This window comes from Ipomoea nil, unplaced genomic scaffold (assembly GCF_001879475.1).
Source record: "Ipomoea nil cultivar Tokyo-kokei standard unplaced genomic scaffold, Asagao_1.1 scaffold2580, whole genome shotgun sequence".
Lineage (NCBI taxonomy): Eukaryota > Viridiplantae > Streptophyta > Magnoliopsida > Solanales > Convolvulaceae > Ipomoea > Ipomoea nil.
Genome location: NW_017619008.1, coordinates 1,920,479 through 1,945,743, shown reverse-complemented (window position 1 = coordinate 1,945,743; position 25,265 = coordinate 1,920,479). Strand labels below are relative to the sequence as shown.

At 35.4% G+C, this 25,265-nt stretch overlaps 3 protein-coding genes and 1 pseudogene across 3 annotated transcripts; all 4 read left to right on the top strand.

Annotated features, from left to right (window-relative positions):
• The first annotated feature begins 3,532 nt into the window (after nucleotides 1-3,532).
• On the top strand, nucleotides 3,533-4,498 carry LOC109154054 (lignin-forming anionic peroxidase-like). Its single transcript, XM_019301931.1, has one exon. The coding sequence runs from the start codon at nucleotides 3,533-3,535 to the stop codon at nucleotides 4,496-4,498; it is 966 nt and encodes a 321-aa protein (XP_019157476.1).
• A 3,544-nt stretch (nucleotides 4,499-8,042) lies between these two features.
• On the top strand, nucleotides 8,043-9,008 carry LOC109154053 (lignin-forming anionic peroxidase-like). Its single transcript, XM_019301930.1, has one exon. The coding sequence runs from the start codon at nucleotides 8,043-8,045 to the stop codon at nucleotides 9,006-9,008; it is 966 nt and encodes a 321-aa protein (XP_019157475.1).
• A 3,542-nt stretch (nucleotides 9,009-12,550) lies between these two features.
• On the top strand, nucleotides 12,551-13,495 carry LOC109154052 (annotated as a pseudogene).
• A 2,243-nt stretch (nucleotides 13,496-15,738) lies between these two features.
• Nucleotides 15,739-23,390, top strand: LOC109154051 (lignin-forming anionic peroxidase-like). Its single transcript, XM_019301929.1, has 3 exons — nucleotides 15,739-16,225; nucleotides 22,380-23,325; nucleotides 23,366-23,390. The coding sequence occupies exons 1-2, from the start codon at nucleotides 15,739-15,741 to the stop codon at nucleotides 23,318-23,320; spliced, it is 1,428 nt and encodes a 475-aa protein (XP_019157474.1). The 3' UTR covers nucleotides 23,321-23,325; nucleotides 23,366-23,390.
• Nucleotides 23,391-25,265: the final 1,875 nt, after the last annotated feature.

Here is a 25,265-nt window from a genome sequence, read left to right as displayed (position 1 = left end):
TTTAGTTTTTCCTCTCCTACAATTTAATTAATTGTATTTCTTTTCTTCATTACTGTACTCATGATCTGTTTTACAAAATTGCATGTAATAATAAATTTCTTGTACTTTTCATTATATACCTACAACTAACGCAACATGCACTGTTTCTTTTATTGAACATTATATTCAAATTCCAACTAATTCAAGGTTACGTTACTTATTCTCAACAAAGTTACATTAAAAGCATGCGCTGATCTACTCAAATTACATATAATATTAGGCATAAGATTTCTGTAATGGAATTATTTGTTTATCATTTCCTTCATCCCGCTTCGCAATTCATGCTCGAGAAGATATTGTTAAGTTTGTCTCATATCGGGATTAGGAATATGAGTTTGTCCAATAGGAGTGAAACAGTTTGGGTAGACGCATTGTACAACGATTAGATGCCTAGAAATACATTAATTATATCCCAAAGCTAAGGTATCACCACGATCACCATCGCTATGAACGATTTTTTTTTTTTTTTTTTACTCTCGTGGGTGTAAGCACATTGCCGAACCATGTAAATCTTACATTCTTTACCTCTATTTTTACCAATATTATTGTTTCTGGTTCTTGTTGATTTCATCAGATATTGTAGGCAAGACAATATAATTCGTACACAAAATTGTTTCCAAGTTATCATTTGGATTTGTATTTTTCAAAAAAAAAAATAATAAGTACTCGGATTTATAAAATCATATTTTGCAATTTGAAAAATAATTGTATTTGAACAAATTATTTGTTTTTTTTTTTTCAAAAAACGTCACAAGTTTTTTTTTTTTTTATTTTTTTTTTATGTGAAATGCCCTATCGGAACGTTATGCTGTGCAGCGGTGTGCACCATGCAAGGTGCGCACGGTTCCAATTCATAATTTCTATACTGTAGATTCATAATTTCTATGCTGTAAATTCATAAAATATATATTGTAGGTTCATAATTTCTAAAACGTAGATTCATAATTTAAACACAAGAAATTCATAACTTCTATATAGAAGATTCACAATTTCTATACTGCAGATTCATATTTTATGCACTGTAGATTCATAATATCTAAACTGTATAGTTAACAAATTATGAACATATAGTTCTGTGAGTTGTGAATACAGAGTTCAACAATTGGGAATATGAGCATCGAAAATTATGAACATATAGCTCTGTAATCATGAACATATATTCATAAATTTATGAACATATAGCTCTATCACATGTTCACAAATCAAATACTGTAGATTCATAATTTCTACACTGTAGATTCATAATTTAAATATGGTAGATTCATAATTTCTAAACTGTGCGATTGCGAAGAGAGAAAAGAATGTTTGAATGCGAATGGAAATCGCCTAACGCCGTTAACGGCAATGAAAAATGGATATTTTTTTTTTTAAATTTGGAACGGCGTCGTTTTGCAACAGTATGCACCATGCACGGTGCACACGGTTGCACGGCATAATTTGCGTATAGTATCCAAAGAGATAACTAGATGAGTTATTGTTATTGTATGGAAAATAACTATTATATTCTTAGGATTATCTTGATAAATTATGCTATTCCTTTTGGACATGCTTGATTGAGGAAACAAAATTTAGATGAATATAAATTCTATTTCATAAGGAATGCAAACACTTTTGTGGGATCGTCTCACACGTCTCAATCCCGTTAGAGAGAGAGAAAAACGAAGGAAAAGCAAGACACATGTGCGTTTCACGCATATACGGGACGAGTAAATCTAGTTCTATTTTTTCTAGAATTTTTTTAAATCTAACAAAACAATGAATGCATCCAAAACTATCATCACTAGCCGACATACCAAAATCACCAAATTAATTAACTAATTTCCCAATTATAAAAATTTTCTTGAGCATATACAAATCAAAGATCAAAGCTGAATGAGTGAAAGTGAGGAAACAACATCGTAGATGGCCAATTTTTGCAAGGAGCGAAATGCAATCGTGAAGACAGCAAACAAGATATCAACTCTTTGCGCCTCAAATGTTCTTAACGATCATGTGTTTAAACATTTGCGGTCATATGTCTGGACACATTTTGTCACCAAATTAGAGAGAGAAAAATGAAGGAAAAGAAAGACACGTGCGCGTTTCGCGCATCTAAATCTATTTCCTTTTCTTGAATTTTTTAAAATCTAACAAAACAATGAATGCATTCGATACCATCATCACTAGCTGACATACCAAAATTTCCAAAATAATGGACCTAATTAATTAACTAATTTTCACAATTACAAATTTTTTTTTGATCATACAATCCAATTATTTGGAATGTATGAAGACTTAAATCCATTAGTGGAGTATTTTAACAAATTTTTTCTAAATGATCACTGTCACTGATTAAAATATTTTTCAGCGAAATTAATGAAATAAACTTAATAATATACACAGTTCCAAAACTGTTCACAAATATGAATATATAGTTCAAAAATGATGAACATATAGGTCTGCTTCAATCGGATAAAGTTCTATTCAGCGGCGGAGCAACTGACAGTATTGTTTCAGAGTACGCCAGGAGCTCTCGGGCATTCCAAGAAGATTTTTTCTAAATGATCGCTGCCACTGATTAAAATATTTTTCAGCCAAATTAATGAAATAAACTTAATAATATACACATTCATAAATGGCAAATTATGCTGTGGAACCGTGTCCACCTTGCAAGGTGGACACAGTTCCAAAACTGTTCATAACTATGAATATATAGTTCAAAAATGATGAACTTATAGGTGTATGATTATGAACATAGAGTTGTGAACACAATTATGAACATATAGTTCTGTAATATATGAATATATTGATTCAATAATTGTGAATATGAAGTTCAAAATTTATGAATATATAGCTTTATAATTATGAACATATAGTTCATTAATTATGAATATAGAACTGTGTCCATCTTGAATATATAGCTTTATAATTATCAAGTGACATAAAACTTGGACAAATTATTCTGTGGACCATGGTCCACACAGTGCTGTACGGACCATAAAAGAAAGTACAATTTTTAATAATCGAAAGGTCGAAATATATATTATATAATAATCGAAAAAGATAACATTGAATATATGGTCGATGAAAAAATGATATAAAGGCCGGGAAAAGACTAATTGACGGAGAAGAACTGAACCCGGCCTGATCACAGGGAAAGGACCCTAGAGTATATGACTTGATTGTTCCGTTCATGATATTCATCAATTTTAATTTCTAAACATTAGTTATTATTAATCATATATATTCACACTAAGCTAGAATTAATATTTATTCTCCCTAGCCCCTCTCTATATTATAGTGAATAATATAATATAATATAATATTCCTTTTATCGTTCCTTATCTGATTAGGAGTATATATATATATATATATATATATTTAACAATAGCCACCGCCTCCCTGCAACAAGTATATACACTTCGTTCCACTTTCCCATTCTCAATCATCATACCAACCCAATCATTGATTTCAGATCAGACCTACAATCCCTGCGCCATTTCTCTATATACATATGGCTTCTCATATATACACTACAGCTTTATCGTGTTTGCTTCTACTGCTGCTCTCCTCCTTCTCGCAATGCCAAGCGCAGCAGCAGCAGCTATCCCCTACATTTTACGACAACACATGCCCTAATGCTCTAAACATCATTCGCGATGCCGTAAGGCAAGCCGTGTCCCGTGAGCGTCGCATGGCCGCTTCCTTGATTCGTCTCCATTTCCACGACTGCTTTGTTCAGGGTTGCGACGCTTCCATCTTACTGGACGAGTCACCAACCATTAAGAGCGAAAAGACGGCGTTGCCAAACCATGCCTCTGCCAGGGGTTACGACGTGATAGAGGCTGCCAAGCGCGAGCTAGAGAAAGCTTGTCCTGGTATTGTATCTTGTGCTGATGTATTGTCGGTGGCTGCACGTGATGCCACTGTTGCTGCGGGAGGTCCGTCTTGGACAGTGAAGCTGGGAAGAAGAGATTCAACCACAGCTAGTCGTAACATAGATCTCCCCAGCCCTTTCGCAAATTTGGATACACTTATATCCAGCTTCGCTACCAAAGGCCTTAACACAAGAGACATGGTTGCCTTGTCTGGTGCACACACTCTCGGCCAAGCTCAATGCTTCCTATTTCGCGATAGAATTTACGGCAACCGTACTGACATTGATGCCGGTTTTGCTAGCACTAGAAGACGCAAATGTCCAAAGGACACCGGAAATGGGAATTTGGCACCCCTTGATTTAGTGACCCCAAATTCCTTTGATAACAACTACTATAAGAACTTATTGCAAAAGAAAGGTCTGCTTCAATCGGATCAAGTTCTATTCAGCGGTGGAGCAACTGACAGTATTGTTTCAGAGTACGCCAGGAGCTCTCGGGCATTCCAAGAAGATTTTGCATCAGCCATGATTAAAATGTCTGAAATTCAGCCGCTCACGGGTCAAAATGGAATCATTAGAAAAGTCTGCGGTGCTTTGAACTAGCTAGCTTCAATAATTCATAACCATTTCTTCAATTTAGTTTTTCCTCTCCTACAATTTAATTAATTGTATTTCTTTTCTTCATTACTGTACTCATGATCTGTTTTACAAAATTGCATGTAATAATAAATTTCTTGTACTTTTCATTATATACCTACAACTAACGCAACATGCACTGTTTCTTTTATTGAACATTATATTCAAATTCCAACTAATTCAAGGTTACGTTACTTATTCTCAACAAAGTTACATTAAAAGCATGCGCTGATCTACTCAAATTACATATAATATTAGGCATAGGATTTCTGTAATGGAATTATTTGTTTATCATTTCCTTCATCCCGCTTCGCAATTCATGCTCGAGAAGATATTGTTAAGTTTGTCTCATATCGGGATTAGGAATATGAGTTTGTCCAATAGGAGTGAAACAGTTTGGGTAGACGCATTGTACAACGATTAGATGCCTAGAAATACATTAATTATATCCCAAAGCTAAGGTATCACCACGATCACCATCGCTATGAACGATTTTTTTTTTTTTTTACTCTCGTGGGTGTAAGCACATTGCCGAACCATGTAAATCTTACATTCTTTACCTCTATTTTTACCAATATTATTGTTTCTGGTTCTTGTTGATTTCATCAGATATTGTAGGCAAGACAATATAATTCGTACACAAAATTGTTTCCAAGTTATCATTTGGATTTGTATTTTTCAAAAAAAAAAATAATAAGTACTCGGATTTATAAAATCATATTTTGCAATTTGAAAAATAATTGTATTTGAACAAATTATTTGTTTTTTTTTTTTCAAAAAACGTCACAAGTTTTTTTTTTTATTTTTAATTTTTTTTTATGTGAAATGCCCTATCGGAACGTTATGCTGTGCAGCGGTGTGCACCATGCAAGGTGCGCACGGTTCCAATTCATAATTTCTATACTGTAGATTCATAATTTCTATGCTGTAAATTCATAAAATATATATTGTAGGTTCATAATTTCTAAAACGTAGATTCATAATTTAAACACAAGAAATTCATAACTTCTATATAGAAGATTCACAATTTCTATACTGCAGATTCATATTTTATGCACTGTAGATTCATAATATCTAAACTGTATAGTTAACAAATTATGAACATATAGTTCTGTGAGTTGTGAATACAGAGTTCAACAATTGGGAATATGAGCATCGAAAATTATGAACATATAGCTCTGTAATCATGAACATATATTCATAAATTTATGAACATATAGCTCTATCACATGTTCACAAATCAAATACTGTAGATTCATAATTTCTACACTGTAGATTCATAATTTCTAAACTGTGCGATTGCGAAGAGAGAAAAGAATGTTTGAATGCGAATGGAAATCGCCTAACGCCGTTAACGGCAATGAAAAATGGATATTTTTTTTTTTTAATTTGGAACGGCGTCGTTTTGCAACAGTATGCACCATGCACGGTGCACACGGTTGCACGGCATAATTTGCGTATAGTATCCAAAGAGATAACTAGATGAGTTATTGTTATTGTATGGAAAATAACTATTATATTCTTAGGATTATCTTGATAAATTATGCTATTCCTTTTGGACATGCTTGATTGAGGAAACAAAATTTAGATGAATATAAATTCTATTTCATAAGGAATGCAAACACTTTTGTGGGATCGTCTCACACGTCTCAATCCCGTTAGAGAGAGAGAAAAACGAAGGAAAAGCAAGACACATGTGCGTTTCACGCATATACGGGACGAGTAAATCTAGTTCTATTTTTTCTAGAATTTTTTTAAATCTAACAAAACAATGAATGCATCCAAAACTATCATCACTAGCCGACATACCAAAATCACCAAATTAATTAACTAATTTCCCAATTATAAAAATTTTCTTGAGCATATACAAATCAAAGATCAAAGCTGAATGAGTGAAAGTGAGGAAACAACATTGTAGATGGCCAATTTTTGCAAGGAGCGAAATGCAATCGTGAAGACAGCAAACAAGATATCAACTCTTTGCGCCTCAAATGTTCTTAACGATCATGTGTTTAAACATTTGCGGTCATATGTCTGGACACATTTTGTCACCAAATTAGAGAGAGAAAAATGAAGGAAAAGAAAGACACGTGCGCGTTTCGCGCATCTAAATCTATTTCCTTTTCTTGAATTTTTTAAAATCTAACAAAACAATGAATGCATTCGATACCATCATCACTAGCTGACATACCAAAATTTCCAAAATAATGGACCTAATTAATTAACTAATTTTCACAATTACAAATTTTTTTTTGATCATACAATCCAATTATTTGGAATATATGAAGACTTAAATCCATTAGTGGAGTATTTTAACAAATTTTTTCTAAATGATCACTGTCACTGATTAAAATATTTTTCAGCGAAATTAATGAAATAAACTTAATAATATCACAGTTCCAAAACTGTTCACAACTATGAATATATAGTTCAAAAATGATGAACATATAGGTCTGCTTCAATCGGATAAAGTTCTATTCAGTGGCGGAGCAACTGACAGTATTGTTTCAGAGTACGCCAGGAGCTCTCGGGCATTCCAAGAAGATTTTTTCTAAATGATCGCTGCCACTGATTAAAATATTTTTCAGCCAAATTAATGAAATAAACTTAATAATATACACATTCATAAATGGCAAATTATGCTGTGGAACCGTGTCCACCTTGCAAGGTGGACACAGTTCCAAAACTGTTCATAACTATGAATATATAGTTCAAAAATGATGAACTTATAGGTGTATGATTATGAACATAGAGTTGTGAACACAATTATGAACATATAGTTCTGTAATATATGAATATAGAGATTCAATAATTGTGAATATGAAGTTCAAAATTTATGAATATATAGCTTTATAATTATGAACATATAGTTCATTAATTATGAATATAGAACTGTGTCCATCTTGTCTTGAATATATAGCTTTATAATTATCAAGTGACATAAAACTTGGACAAATTATTCTGTGGACCATGGTCCACACAGTGCTGTACGGACCATAAAAGAAAGTACAATTTTTAATAATCGAAAGGTCGAAATATATATTATATAATAATCGAAAAAGATAACATTGAATATATGGTCGATGAAAAAATGATATAAAGGCCGGGAAAAGACTAATTGACGGAGAAGAACTGAACCCGGCCTGATCACAGGGAAAGGACCCTAGAGTATATGACTTGATTGTTCCGTTCATGATATTCATCAATTTTAATTTCTAAACATTAGTTATTATTAATCATATATATTCACACTAAGCTAGAATTAATATTTATTCTCCCTAGCCCCTCTCTATATTATAGTGAATAATATAATATAATATAATATTCCTTTTATCGTTCCTTATCTGATTAGGAGTATATATATATATATATATATATTTAACAATAGCCACCGCCTCCCTGCAACAAGTATATACACTTCGTTCCACTTTCCCATTCTCAATCATCATACCAACCCAATCATTGATTTCAGATCAGACCTACAATCCCTGCGCCATTTCTCTATATACATATGGCTTCTCATATATACACTACAGCTTTATCGTGTTTGCTTCTACTGCTGCTCTCCTCCTTCTCGCAATGCCAAGCGCAGCAGCAGCAGCTATCCCCTACATTTTACGACAACACATGCCCTAATGCTCTAAACATCATTCGCGATGCCGTAAGGCAAGCCGTGTCCCGTGAGCGTCGCATGGCCGCTTCCTTGATTCGTCTCCATTTCCACGACTGCTTTGTTCAGGGTTGCGACGCTTCCATCTTACTGGACGAGTCACCAACCATTAAGAGCGAAAAGACGGCGTTGCCAAACCATGCCTCTGCCAGGGGTTACGACGTGATAGAGGCTGCCAAGCGCGAGCTAGAGAAAGCTTGTCCTGGTATTGTATCTTGTGCTGATGTATTGTCGGTGGCTGCACGTGATGCCACTGTTGCTGCGGGAGGTCCGTCTTGGACAGTGAAGCTGGGAAGAAGAGATTCAACCACAGCTAGTCGTAACATAGATCTCCCCAGCCCTTTCGCAAATTTGGATACACTTATATCCAGCTTCGCTACCAAAGGCCTTAACACAAGAGACATGGTTGCCTTGTCTGGTGCACACACTCTCGGCCAAGCTCAATGCTTCCTATTTCGCGATAGAATTTACGGCAACCGTACTGACATTGATGCCGGTTTTGCTAGCACTAGAAGACGCAAATGTCCAAAGGACACCGGAAATGGGAATTTGGCACCCCTTGATTTAGTGACCCCAAATTCCTTTGATAACAACTACTATAAGAACTTATTGCAAAAGAAAGGTCTGCTTCAATCGGATCAAGTTCTATTCAGCGGTGGAGCAACTGACAGTATTGTTTCAGAGTACGCCAGGAGCTCTCGGGCATTCCAAGAAGATTTTGCATCAGCCATGATTAAAATGTCTGAAATTCAGCCCCTCACGGGTCAAAATGGGATCATTAGAAAAGTCTGCGGTGCTTTGAACTAGCTAGCTTCAATAATTCATAACCATTTCTTCAATTTAGTTTTTCCTCTCCTACAATTTAATTAATTGTATTTCTTTTCTTCATTACTGTACTCATGATCTGTTTTACAAAATTGCATGTAATAATAAATTTCTTGTACTTTTCATTATATACCTACAACTAACGCAACATGCACTGTTTCTTTTATTGAACGTTATATTCAAATTCCAACTAATTCAAGGTTACGTTACTTATTCTCAACAAAGTTACATTAAAAGCATGCGCTGATCTACTCAAATTACATATAATATTAGGCATAAGATTTCTGTAGTGGAATTATTTGTTTATCATTTCCTTCATCCCGCTTCGCAATTCATGCTCGAGAAGATATTGTTAAGTTTGTCTCATATAGGGATTAGGAATATGAGTTTGTCTAATAGGAGTGAAACAGTTTGGGTAGACCCATTGTACAACGATTAGATGCCTAGAAATACATTAATTATATCCCAAAGCTAAGGTATCACCACGATCACCATCGCTATGAACTAATTTTTTTTTTTTTTTTTACTTCGTGGGTGTAAGCACATTGCCGAACCATGTAAATCTTATATTCTTTACCTCTATTTTTACCAATATTATTGTTTCTGGTTCTTGTTGATTTCATCAGATATTGTAGGCAAGACAATATAATTCGTACACAAAATTGTTTACAAGTTATCATTTGGATTTGTATTTTTCAAAAAAAAAATAATAATAAGTACTCGGATTTATAAAATCATATTTTGCAATTTGAAAAATAATTGTATTTGAACAAATTATTTGTTTTTTTTTTTCAAAAAACGTCACAAGTTTTTTTTTTTTTTTTTTTTTTTTTTTTTTTTTTTTTTTTTAAGTGAAATGCCGTATCGGAACGTTATGCTGTGCAGCCGTGTGCACCATGCAAGGTGCGCACGGTTCCAATTCATAATTTCTATAGTGTAAATTCATAAAATATATATTGTAGGTTCATAATTTCTAAAATGTAGATTCATAATTTAAACACAAGAAATTCATAACTTCTATATTGAAGATTCACAATTTCTATACTGCAGATTCATATTTTATGTACTGTAGATTCATAATATCTAAACTGTATAGTTAACAAATTATGATCATATAGTTCTGTGAGTTGTGAATACAGAGTTCAACAATTGGGAATATGAGCATCGAAAATTATGAACATATAGCTCTGTAATCATGAACATATATTTATAAATTTATGAACATATAGCTCTATCACATGTTCACAAATCAAATACTGAAGATTCATAATTTCTACACTGTAGATTCATAATTTAAATATGGTAGATTCATAATTTCTAAACTGTGCGATTGCGAAGAGAGAAAAGAATGTTTGAATGCGAATGGAAATCGCCTAACGCCGTTAACGGCAATGAAAAATGGATATATATATTTTTTTATTTGGAACGGCGTCGTTAGGCAACAGAATGCACCATGCACGGTTGCACGACATAATTTGCCTATAGTATCGAAAGAGATAACTAGATGAGTTATTGTTATTGTATGGAAAATAACTATTATATTCTTAGGATTATCTTGATGAATTATGCTATTCCTTTTGGACATGATTGATTGAGGAAACAAAATTTAGATGAATATAAATTCTATTTCATAAGGAATGCAAACACTTTTGTGGGATCGTCTCACACGTCTCAATCCCGTTAGAGAGAGAAAAATGAAGGAAAAGCAAGACACATGTGCGTTTCACGCATATACGGGACGAGTAAATCTAGTTCTATTTTTTCTAGAATTTTTTTAAATCTAACAAAACAATGAATGCATCCAAAACTATCATCACTAGCCGACATACCAAAATCAGCAAATTAATTAACTAATTAACTAATTTCCCAATTATAAAAATTTTCTTGAGCATATACAAATCAAAGATCAAAGCTGAATGAGTGAAAGTGAGGAAACAACATCGTAGATGGCCAATTTTTGCAAGGAGCGAAATGCAATCGTGAAGACAGCAAACGAGATATCAACTCTTTGCGCCTCAAATGTTCTTAACGATCATGTGTTTAACCATTTGCGGTCATATGCCTGGTCACATTTTGGGCCCCATTAGATAGAGAAAAATGAAGGAAAAGAAAGACACATGCGCGTTTCGCGCATCTAAATCTATTTCCTTTTCTTGAATTTTTTAAAATCTAACAAAACAATGAATGCATTCGATACCATCATCACTAGCTGACAAACCAAAATTTCCAAAATAATGGACCTAATTAATTAACTAATTTTCACAATTACAAATTTTTTTTGATCATACAATCCAATTATTTGGAATGTATGAAGACTTAAATCCATTAGTGGAGTATTTTAACAAATTTTTTCTAAATGATCACTGTCACTGATTAAAATATTTTTCAGCGAAATTAATGAAATAAACTTAATAATATACACAGTTCCAAAACTGTTCATAACTATGAATATATAGTTCAAAAATGATGAACATATAGGTCTGCTTCAATCGGATCAAGTTCTATTCAGCGGCGGAGCAACTGACAGTATTGTTTCAGAGTACGCCAGGAGCTCTCGGGCATTCCAAGAAGATTTTTTCTAAATGATCGCTGCCACTGATTAAAATATTTCTCAGCGAAATTAATGAAATAAACTTAATAATATACACATTCATAAATGGCAAATTATGCTGTGGAACCGTGTCCACCTTGCAAGGTGGACACAGTTCCAAAACTGTTCATAACTATGAATATATAGTTCAAAAGTGATGAACTTATAGGTGTATGATTATGAACATAGAGTTGTGAACACAATTATGAACATATAGTTCTGTAATATATGAATGTAGAGATTCAATAATTGTGAATATGAAGTTCAAAATTTATGAATATATAGCTTTATAATTATGAACATATAGTTCATTAATTATGAATATAGAACTGTGTCCATCTTGAATATATAGCTTTATAATTATCAAGTGACATAAAACTTGGACAAATTATTCTGTGGACCATGGTCCACACAGTGCTGTACGGTCCATAAAAGAAAGTACAATTTTTAATAATCGAAAGGTCGAAATATATATTATATAATAATCGAAAAAGATAAGATTGAATATATGGTCGATGAAAAAATGATATAAAGGCCAGGAAAAGACTAATTGACGGAGAAGAACTAAACCCGGCCTGATCACAGGGAAAGGACCCTAGAGTATATGACTAGATTGTTCCATTCATGATATCCATCAATTTTAATTTCTAAACATTAGTTATTATTAATCATATATATTCACACTAGAATTAATATTTATTCTCCCTAGCCCCTCTCTATATTATTGTGAATAATATAATATAATATAATATTCCTTTTATCATTCCTTATCTGATTAGGAGTATATATATATATATATATTTAACAATAGCCACCGCCTCCCTGCAACAAGTATATACACTTCGTTCCACTTTCCCATTCTCAATCATCATACCAACCCAATCATTGATTTCAGATCAGACCTACAATCCCAGCGCCATTTCTCTATATACATATGGCTTCTCATATATACACTACAGCTTTATCGTGTTTGCTTCTACTGCTGCTCTCCTCCTTCTCGCAATGCCAAGCGCAGCAGCAGCAGCTATCCCCTACATTTTACGACAACACATGCCCTAACGCTCTAAACATCATTCGCGATGCCGTAAGGCAAGCCGTGTCCCGTGAGCGTCGCATGGCCGCTTCCTTGATTCGTCTCCATTTCCACGACTGCTTTGTTCAGGGTTGCGACGCTTCCATCTTACTGGACGAGTCACCAACCATTAGGAGCGAAAAGACGGCGTTGCCAAACCATGCCTCTGCCAGGGGTTACGACGTGATAGAGGCTGCCAAGCGCGAGCTAGAGAAAGCTTGTCCTGGTATTGTATCTTGTGTTGATGTATTGTCGGTGGCTGCACGTGATGCCACTGTTGCTGCGGGAGGTCCGTCTTGGACAGTGAAGCTGGGAAGAAGAGATTCAACCACAGCTAGTCGTAACATAGATCTCCCCAGGCCTTTCGCAAATTTGGATACACTTATATCCAGCTTCGCTAGCAAAGGCCTTAACACAAGAGACATGGTTGCCTTGTCTGGTGCACACACTCTCGGCCAAGCTCAATGCTTCCTATTTCGCGATAGAATTTACGGCAACCGTACTGACATTGATGCCGGTTTTGCTAGCACTTGAAGACGCAAATGTCCAAAGGACACCGGAAATGGGAATTTGGCACCCCTTGATTTAGTGACCCCAAATTCCTTTGATAACAACTACTATAAGAACTTATTGCAAAAGAAAGGTCTATTCAGCGGTGGAGCAACTGACAGTATTGTTTCAGAGTACGCCAGGAGCTCTCGGGCATTCCAAGAAGATTTTGCATCAGCCATGATTAAAATGTCTGAAATTCAGCCGCTCACGGGTCAAAATGGGATCATTAGAAAAGTCTGCGGTGCTTTGAACTAGCTAGCTTCAATAATTCATAACCATTTCTTCAATTTAGTTTTTCCTCTCCTACAATTTAATTAATTGTATTTCTTTTCTTCATTACTGTACTCATGATCTGTTTTACAAAATTGCATGTAATAATAAATTTCTTGTACTTTTCATTATATACCTACAACTAACGCAACTTGCACTGTTTCTTTTATTGAACATTATATTCAATTCAGCCGCTCACGGGTCAAAATGGGATCATTAGAAAAGTCTGCGGTGCTTTGAACTAGCTAGCTTCAATAATTCATAACCATTTCTTCAATTTAGTTTTTCCTCTCCTACAATTTAATTAATTGTATTTCTTTTCTTCATTACTGTACTCATGATCTGTTTTACAAAATTGCATGTAATAATAAATTTCTTGTACTTTTCATTATATACCTACAACTAACGCAACTTGCACTGTTTCTTTTATATAACGCCTCCACTGAGGCTCGAAATCACAACCTTCCACTTGGAAGTCCACCCCGGATACCATTAGACCACATAGTCCTAATAAGGTTACGTTACTTATTCTCAACAAAGTTACATTAAAAGCATGCGCTGATCTACTCAAATTACATATAATATTAGGCATAAAATTTCTGTATTGGAATTATTTGTTTATCATTTCCGCCGTGACTCATGCTAACTGCCCCGTTCAGCTGACTTCCTGCATCCGGCCCATACCAGGTCGACGGCTGAGAGGCGAATGGCTTGGAACAAAGCGGTTCGTGTACATGCACTGGGTAACGTTTGATGCTGCGTATGCATGTGGCTGGCTAGTTGGGATGAGCATGGTTGTTCCTACCCATGTGTATATGTGAGATAAGTTTTTTTGTCCTAAGGGGCATAATTGTGAAGGTGGAGATGGTGAGATACGTCTTTTCTCCTAAGGGACATATTTGCTAAGGTAGAGATTTGTTGAGTTATCTTTTTCTCCTAAAGGACATATTTGCGAAGGTGGAGAAGTCTTTTCTCCTAAAGGGCATATATGTGAAGGTGGAGATGGTGAGATAAGTCTTTTCTCCTAAAGAGCATATTCGTCAAGGTGGAGAATTGTTGAGTTATCTTTTCTCCTAAAGAACATATTCGCCAAGGTGGAGATTGTTGAGTTTGTCTCATATATGGATTAGGAATAAGTGTTTGTCTCATACTAGGAGTAGGAGTGAAACGGGTAGACCTATTGTATAGGGATTGGATGCCTATAAATATATTGGTTGTATCCCTAAAGGTTTGGGTGTCACCACTATCACCATCATTATGAATAAGAGAATTGTTTCACTCCCGTGGATGTAGGCACATTGCCGAACCACGTAAAGGATACAACATAATCATACTTGGGAGTTAGCTCAACTTCCTCAAGGAAAGAAGGCTATAGGGTGCAAGTGGGTCTAAAGAAAGAAGCCACCAGTATCAGAAAAAGAAGGGGAAAGGTTTAAGGCTAGGTTAGTTGCGAAGGGGTTTTCTTAACATAAGGGGATAGATTATGATGAGGTTTTCTCTCCTGTTGTTAGACATACTTCTATCAGATTAGTACTTGCTTTGGTAGCCATTTGGGATTTGCATTTGGAACAAATGGATGTGAAAACTGCTTTTTTACATGGTGATCTAGATGAGCAAATTTACATGAAGCAACCTGAAGGGTTTATTAAACCCGGAGGTGAGCATCTGGTTTGTCGACTCAAGAGGTCTTTGTATGGGCTGAAACAGGCTCCACGGCAGTGGTACAAGCGGTTCGATGCTTACATGATCAAATTGGCTATACACGTTGTGAGTATGATTGTTGTGTCTATGTTAAAAGCCTTGGTGATGGTTCTTTTATTTTTCTGTTACTGTATGTGGATGATATGTTGATCGCTGCTAAGAGTATGAATGATATTACTGCATTGAAAGTTTTGTTGGGTCAGGAATTTGATATGAAAGACTTAGGAGTTGCACAGAAAATTCTTGGCATGGAAATTCACAGGGATAGAGGTGCAAGAAAGTTGTGGCTAACTCAACAGAGTTATATAGAGAAAATTCTTGACAGGTTTGGGATGAGTAAGTCTAAACCGGTTAGTACCCCTTTGGCTAATCATTTTAAACTCTCATCCAGTCAGTGTCCCCAAACAGTTAGTGAGATTGAAAATATGGCAAAGGTTCCTTATGCTAGTGCAGTTGGCTGTTTAATGTATGCAATGGTTTGTACTCGACCTGATTTGGCTCATGTTGTTAGCCAAGTTAGTAAGTACATGTCTAAACCTGGGAAACAGCATTGGGAAGCAGTTAAATGGATTCTCCGGTACTTAAGGGGCACTATGGAGCATGGTATTGTATTTGGGAGTCAACAGAATGAGCATGTACTCATGGGATATGTGGATTCTGATTATGCTGGTGACATGGATAATAGACGTTCTACAACAGGGTATGTTTTTACTCTTGGGGGTGGTCCTATTTGCTGGAGATCATCAGTTCAGTCTATTGTAGCTTTGTCTACAACTGAAGCAGAATACATGGCTGTGACTGAGGCAGCTAAAGAGGCTTTGTGGCTTTCAGGTTTGATTAAGGAGCTGGGTATTGAGCAAGATGGAGTTCAATTACACTGTGACAATCAAAGTGCCATTTTCTTAGCTAAAAATCAAGTATACCATGCCAGAACCAAACATATTGATGTAAGGTTTCATAAGGTCAGAGAGTTTGTTGCTTCTGGTGAGATTTTGTTGCAGAAAATTCATACAAGTGAGAATGCAGCAGACATGTTGACAAAGGCAGTTACTAGTGACAAGTTCAAACATTGTTTGGACTTGTTGGGTGTTTCCAGATGTTAAATGAACATGGTGGTCCTAATCCAGGGAGACTATGAGATGAGTTTTTTCTCCTAAAGGGCTTATTTGCGAAGGTGGAGATGGTTAGATAAGTATTTTCTCCTGAAGGGCTTATTCGCCAAGGTGGAGATTTGTTGAGTTATCTTTTCTCTTAGAGAGCATATTCGCCAAGGTGGAGATTTGTTGTGTTTGTCTCATATAAGGATTAGGAATATGAGTTTGTCTCATATAAGGAATAGGAGTGAAAGGGAGATTATATGCCTATAAATATAATCAATGTATCTCATCACCTGTATCACCATCACAAATAATAAGAGAATACATTCACTCTCGTGGATGTAGGCACATTGCCGAACCACGTAAATCTTGTCTTCTTTATCCTTTACTGCCATTATTATTTTTCTTGTTCTTATTAATCTCAACACCTTCATCCCGCTTCGCAATTCATGCTCGAGAAGATATTGTTAAGTTTGTCTCATATAAGGATTAGGAATATGAGTTTGTCTAATAGGAGTGAAACAGTTTGGGTAGACCCATTATACAATGATTAGATGCCTAGAAATACATTAATTATATCCCAAAGCTAAGGTATCACCACGATCACAATCGCTATGAACTAATTTTTTTTTTTTTTAACTCTCGTGGGTGTAAGAACATTGCCGAACCATGTAAATCTTACATTCTTTACCTCTATTTTTACCAATATTATTGTTTTTGGTTCTTGTTGATTTCATCAGATTTTGTAGGCAAGACAATATAATTCATACACAAAATTGTTTCCAAGTTATCATTTGGATTTGTATTTTACAAAAAAATAATAATAATAAGTACTCGAATTTATAAAATCATATTTTGCAATTTGAAAAATAATTGTATTTGAACAAATTATTTGTTTTTTTTTTTTTTTAAAAAAACGTCACAAGTTTTTTTTTTATTAAGTGAAATGCGCTATCGGAACGTTATGCTGTGTAGCCGTGTACACCATGCAAGGTGCGCACGGTTCCAATTCATAATTTCTATACTGTAGATTCATAATTTCTATACTGTAAATTCATAAAATCTATATTGTAGGTTCATAATTTTTAAACCGTAGATTCATAATTTAAACACAAGAAATTCATAACTTCTATATAGAAGATTCACAATTTCTATACTGCAGATTCATATTTTATGTACTGTAGATTCATAATATCTAAACTGTATAGTTAACAAATTATGAACATATAATTCTGTGAGTTGTGAATACAGAGTTCAACAATTGGGAATATGAGCATCGAAAATTATGAACATATAGCTCTGTAATCATGAACATATATTTATAAATTTATGAACATATAGCTCTATCACATGTTCACAAATCAAATACTGTAGATTCATAATTTCTACACTGTAGATTCATTATTTAAGTATGGTAGATTCATAATTTCTAAACTGTGTGATTGCAAAGGGAGAAAAGAATGTTTGAATGCGAATGGAAATCGCCTAACGCCGTTAACGGCAATGAAAAATGGATTTTTTTTTTTTTTAAATTTGGAACGGCGTCGTTTTGCAACAGTATGCACCATGCACGGTGCACACGGTTGCACGGCATAATTTGCCTATAGTATCCAAAGAGATAACTAGATGAGTTATTGTTATTGTATGGAAAATAACTATTATATTCTTAGGATTATCTTGATAAATTATGCTATTCCTTTTGGACATGCTTGATTGAGGAAACAAAATTTAGATGAATATAAATTCTATTTCATAAGGAATGCAAACACTTTTGTGAGATCGTCTCAATCCCGTTAGAGAGAGAAAAACGAAGAAAAAGCAAGACACATGTGCGTTTCACGCATATACGGGACGAGTAAATCTAGTTCTATTTTTTCTAGAATTTTTTTAAATCTAACAAAACAATGAATGCATCCAAAACTATCACCACTAGCCGACATACCAAAATCACCAAATTAATTAACTAATTTCCCAATTATAAAAATTTTCTTGAGCATATACAAATCAAAGATCAAAGATGAATGAGTGAAAGTGAGGAAACAACATCGTAGATGGCCAATTTTTGCAAGGAGCGAAATGCAATCGTGAAGACATCAAACGAGATATCAACTCTTTGCGCCTCAAATGTTCTTAACGATCATGTGTTCAACCATTTGCAGTCATATGTCAGGACACATTTTGGGCCCCATTAGAGAGAGAAAAATGAAGGAAAAGTAAGACACGTGCGCGTTTCGCGCATCTAAATCTATTTCTTTTTCTTGAATTTTTTAAAATCTAATAAAACAATGAATGCATTCGATACCATCATCACTAGCTGACATACCAAAATTTCCAAAATAATGGACCTAATTAATTAACTAATTTTCAAAATTAAAATTTTTTTTTGATCATACAATCCAATTATTTGGAATGTATGAAGACTTAAATCCATTAGTGGAGTATTTTAACAAATTTTTTCTAAACGATCACTGTCACTGATTAAAATATTTTTCAGCGAAATTAATGAAATAAACTTAATAATATACACAGTTCCAAAACTGTTCATAACTATGAATATATAGTTCAAAAATGATGAACATATAGGTCTGCTTCAATCGGATCAAGTTCTATTCAGCGGCGGAGCAACTGACAGTATTGTTTCAGAGTACGCCAGGAGCTCTCGGGCATTCCAAGAAGATTTTTTCTAAATGATCACTGCCACTGATTAAAATATTTTTCAGCGAAATTAATGAAATAAACTTAATAATATACACATTCATAAATGGCAAATTATGCTGTGGAACCGTGTCCACCTTGCAAGGTGGACACAGTTCCAAAACTGTTCATAACTACGAATATATAGTTCAAAAATGATGAACTTATAGGTGTATGATTATGAACATAGAGTTGTGAACACAATTATGAACATATAGTTCTGTAATATATGAATATAGAGATTCAATAATTGTGAATATGAAGTTCAAAATTTATGAATATATAGCTTTATAATTATGAACATATAGTTCATTAATTATGAATATAGAACTGTGTTCATCTTGAATATACACTACTACAGAAATGATATACTACGTCGGTTAATAGAAGGCGGTTTTTTAAATAACCGCCTTCTATTATATTTTGTTATACTACGACACATAATAGACGTCGGTTTTCTAAATAACCGTCTTCTATTATATACTACGGCACATAATAGACGGCGGTCTTTAAATAACCGCCTTCTATTATATACTACGACACTTAAAAGACGGCGGTCTTTAAATAACCGCCGTCTATTATATACGGCGTCACTTAATAGACGGCGGTTGTTAAATAATCGCCTTCTAATATATATATTTACGTCACTTAATAGACGGCGGTTTTAAATAACCGCCTTCTAATATATATTTACGCCACTTAATAGACTGCGGTTTTAAATAACCGCCGTCTAATATATATTTACGTCAATTAATAGACGGCGGTTCTTAAATAACCGCCGTCTAATATATATTTACGTTACTTAATAGACGACGGTTGTAAATAACCGCCTTCTAATATATATTTACGTCACTTAATAGACGGCGGTTTTAATTAATCGCCTTCTAATATATATTTACGCCACTTAATAGACGGCGGTTTTAAATAACCGCCGTCTAATATATATTTATGTCAATTAATAGACGGTGGTTCTTAAATAACCGCCGTCTAATTTATATTTACGTCACTTAATAGATGGCGGTTATAAATAACCGCCTTCTAATATATATTTACGTCACTTAATAGACGACGGTTTTAAATAACCGCCTTCTAATATATATTTACGCCACTTAATAGATGGTGGTTCTTAAATAACCGCCTTTTAATATATATTTACGTCACTTAATAGACGGCGGTTCTTAAATAACCGCCGTCTAATTTATATTTACGTCACTTAATAGACGGCGGTTGTAAATAACCGCCTTCTAATATATATTTACGTCACTTAATAGACGGAGGTTTTAAATAACCGCCTTCTAATATATATTTACGTCATTTAATAAACGGCGGTTCTTAAATAACCGCCTTCTAATATATGTTTACGTCACTTAATAGACGGCGGTCGCCGTGTAAAGGTGTGATACTCCATATTTTTTTGGGCATTGTACGAGGACCGTATGTGCATACGACTAATTTTATTAAATTTTCGTAAATCAATATTATTCATTAAGCTTAATAGTTTCTTAATCCAAGAAAACCTAGTATTTTCTAATTATATACATGTGCACATATATTATGTTCCTACATAGCATAATTAACTATCTCCCTTGTGGTCTGATGGTATCCAGTATGGACTTTCAAAAAGGCAGGCTAGGGATCGATTCCCATCCCAAGCGTGGGTTGGAATATTGTTGATAAATAAAAATGATCCTTGGCCTTACATTGCACCTTGGGCTTGGGGCTCTGAGCCGCCCTGAACCCTGAGCAAAACTCGGATTGTGGTGCGCTTGGTACTTGGGAACCAACGGGAAGTTTGATTCCATGGCACCATCGGAACAGGGTCCCGAGAAGCGCTGCGAGACGTGCCTGAACCTTGGTGAGGTGACATGTTAGTGAGATGAACTAAGCGACCCCAGGAGCTTGGATTGTGGTGCGCTTGGTACTTGGGAACCAACGGGAAGTTTGATTCCATGGCACCATCGGAACAGGGTCCCGAGAAGCGCTGCGAGACGTGTCGGAACCTTGGTGAGGTGACACGTTAGTGAGATGAACTAAGCGACCGAGACGTGTCGGAACCTTGGTGAGGTGACACGTTAGTGAGATGAACTAAGCGACCCCAGGAGCTCTGATTGTGGTGCGCTTGGTACTTGGGAACCAACGTGAAGTTTGATTCCATGGCACCATCGGAACAGGGTCCCGACCCCAGGAGCCATCGAATATATAATGTAATTTTATTTTATTTTCTTTTAAGGTGAAAAATATATGTATAGACGGCGATTCCTAGGTGAAAAATATATGTATAGACGGCGGTTCCTCAAGACAACCGCCGTCTATACATATGTATAGACGGCGGTTCCTCAAGACAACCACCGTCTATACATATGCATAGAGGGCGGTTCCTCAAGATAACCGCCGTCTATACTTATTCATAGACGGCGGTTCCTCAAGACAACCGCCGTCAATACATATGCATAGACGGCGGTTCTTACATTGAACCGCCGTCTATTCATATGTATTGACGGCGGTTTTTACATTGAACCACCGTCTATGACGGCGGTTCTTATATTGTACCGCTGTCTATACATATGAATAGACGGCGGTTCCTCAAGAAAAGCGCCGTCTATACATATAATTGTTGAGATTACACGACATACATCGTGATATTAGACGGCGTTTAGCAACCGCCGTAGAAAGTTTTTATTTACAAAGGCGGTCACTTACACGGCACTTCAAGAACCGCCGTGTATTTATAAAAATAACCGCCGTGGTAAGTGTGTTTTGTAGTAGTGGTATAGCTTTATAATTATCAAGCGACATAAAACTTGGACAAAGTATTCTGTGGACCATGGTCCACACAGTGCTGTACGGACCATAGAAGAAAGTACATTTTTTAATAATCGAAAGGTCAAAATATATATTATATAATAATCGAAAAAGATAAGATTGAATATATGGTCGATGAAAAAATGATATAAAGGCCGGGAAAAGACTAATTGACGGAAAAGAAGTGAACCCGGCCTGATCACAGGGAAAGGACCCTAGAGTATATGACTTGATTGTTCCGTTCATGATTTTCATCAATTTTAATTTCTAAACATTAGTTATTATTAATCATATATATTCACACTAGAATTAATATTTATTCTCCCTAGCCCCTCTCTATATTATTGTGAATAATATAATATAATATAATATAATATTCCTTTTATCATTCCTTATCTGATTAGGAGTATATATATTTAACAACAGCCACCGCCTCCCTGCCAACAAGTATATACACTTCGTTCCACTTTCCCATTCTCAATAATTATACCAACCCAATCATTGATTTCAGATCAGACCTACAATCCCAGCGCCATTTCTCTATATACATATGGCTTCTCATATATACACTACAGCTTTATCGTGTTTGCTTCTACTGCTGCTCTCCTCCTTCTCGCAATGCCAAGCGCAGCAGCAGCAGCTATCCCCTACGTTTTACGACAACACATGCCCTAACGCTCTAAACATCATTCGCGATGCCGTAAGGCAAGCCGTGTCCCGTGAGCGTCGTATGGCCGCTTCCTTGATTCGTCTCCATTTCCACGACTGCTTTGTTCAGGGTTGCGACGCTTCCATCTTACTGGACGAGTCACCAACCATTAAGAGCGAAAAGACGGCGTTGCCAAACCATGCCTCTGCCAGGGGTTACGACGTGATAGAGGCTGCCAAGCGCGAGCTAGAGAAAGCTTGTCCTGGTATTGTATCTTGTGCTGATGTATTGTCGGTGGCTGCACGTGATGCCACTGTTGCTGCGGGAGGTCCGTCTTGGACAGTGAAGCTGGGAAGAAGAGATTCAACCACAGCTAGTCGTAACATAGATCTCCCTAGCCCTTTCGCAAATTTGGATACACTTATATCCAGCTTCGCTAGCAAAGGCCTTAACACAAGATACATGGTTGCCTTGTTTGGTGCACACACTCTCGGCCAAGCTCAATGCTTCCTATTTTGCGATAGAATTTACGGCAACCGTACTAACATTGATTCCGGTTTTGCTAGCACTAGAAGACGCAAATGTCCAATGGACACCGGAAATGGGAATTTGGCACCCCTTGATTTAGTGACCCCAAATTCCTTTGATAACAACTACTATAAGAACTTATTGCAAAAGAAAGGTCTGCTTCAATCGGATCAAGTTCTATTCAGCGGTGGAGCAACTGACAGTATTGTTTCAGAGTACGCTAGGAGCTCTCGGGCATTTCAAGAAGATTTTGCATCAGCCATGATTAAAATGTCTGAAATTCAGCCGTTCACGGGTCAAAATGGGATCATTAGGAAAGTCTGCGGTGCTTTGAACTAGCTTCAATTCATTTCTCCAAATTTCATTTTTTTTTTTGAAAACCATTTCTTCAATTTAGTTTTTCCTCTCCGTCAATTTAATTAATTGAATTCCTTTTCTTCATTACTGTACTCACGATCTGTTTTACAAAATTGCACTGTTTCTTTTATTGAACATTATATTCAAATTCCAACTAATTCAAGGTTACGTTACATATTGTCAACAAAGTTACAATAAAAGCATGCGCTGATCTACTCAATTACATAAGATTTCTGTAATGGAATTATTTGTTTATCATTTCCTTCATCCCGCTTCGCAATTCATGCTCGAGAAGATATTGTTAAGTTTGTCTCATATAGGGATTAGGAATATAAGTTTGTCCAATAGGAGTGAAACAATTTGGGCAGACCCATTGTACAACGATTAGAGTCCTAGAAATACATTAATTATATCCAAAGCTAAGGTATCACCACGATCACCATCGCTATGACTAATTATTTTTTTTTTTTTACTCTCATGGGTGTAAGCACATTGCCGAACCATGTAAATCTTACATTCTTTAACTCTATTTTTACCAATATTATTGTTTCTTGTTCTTGTTGATTTCATCAGATATTGTAGGCAAGACAATATAATTCCTACTCAAATTGTTTCCAAGTTATCATTTGGATTTGTATTTTTCAAAATAAAAAAATAAGTACTCGGATTTATATAATCATATTTTGCAATTGGAAAAAATAATTGTATTTGAACAATTTTTTTTTTTTTTCAAAAAACGTCACAAGTTTTGTTTGTTTTATTTTTTTTTCTTTTTAAGTGAAATGGCCCTCGAGTATAGTATCGAAACGTTATGTTGTGCTACCGTGTGAACCATGCAAGGTGCGCACGGTTCGAATTCATAATTTCTATACTGTAAATTCATAAAATCTATATTGTAGATTCATAATTTCTAAACCGTGTTAGGAACATTGTATTAGGATTTTGATGATACCAATGTATTGTAGAAAAGTAACCCCTAACCATTAGCTTTTTTAATCGCTGCTTTCGTCCTAGACGAAAGTTGCCATAACTCCTCTGTAATTCGTGTTAAGCTAGACAAACACACGAAAATGAGTTATGACTAGATGTTAGGGTCTCCAAGGTGAAAGAAGACACGAGACATGAAAGAACAACAACAAGAATCAAGCAGGAGTTGTCAACAAGCACGAAAGGACAGTGTTGGTGAAAGACGATCTTTATCAAGCATTACTTCTCTTCAACAACGAGAAGAATGATTACACTGTCTGATTTGACAACATCCTAGGACAATAAGGACTTCATCTTATGGGACACCACTTTTCAATAAGCACTAATGAAGATGTACCATCTCTTGGAGCTAAAGGAAAAACCCCAATGCTTTCCATACCTTCAACGGCTACATGGTACAACCTCATTAATGGAGCATTTAATGCATGAAGGCTCCCCGGTCCTTGTCCACTGGTTGAAAGGTTCGAAAATTTCATCTCCCTCCAACGGATGGATTTTCATCACCTATATAAACTCACCTTCATCAACTAGAAGGTGCTGGTTCATTATCACTCAACTTACTCACTTACAAAAGCTCTTGAAAAGTCTACAATTTACTAAAAGCTTTTGTGAACCAGTTTTGAGGTGCTAAGCTACTTGAAGATTCTTTTGTATTACACCTCAAGGAAGTCTTGACATTTATTTGAAGCAATCATATCTCAGAGTCAAGACCTCATCGTTGGAGAGTTCAAGAAATCATTTTCTACCAACCTCAACTCAGGAGAAGAAGTTGATAGAGGCGAAGTAAACTCGAGGAGTTGAAAAACCTACGAAGGCTGTCCGGCTTAGTGATCAAGGAAGTCTTTGTGTATTTGTACTAAGAGTGATAGTGCAATCCTTCCAACAGTTGTGGAAGAAGAGTGGAGTAGGCAACATTGGCTGAACCACTATAAAATCTCGT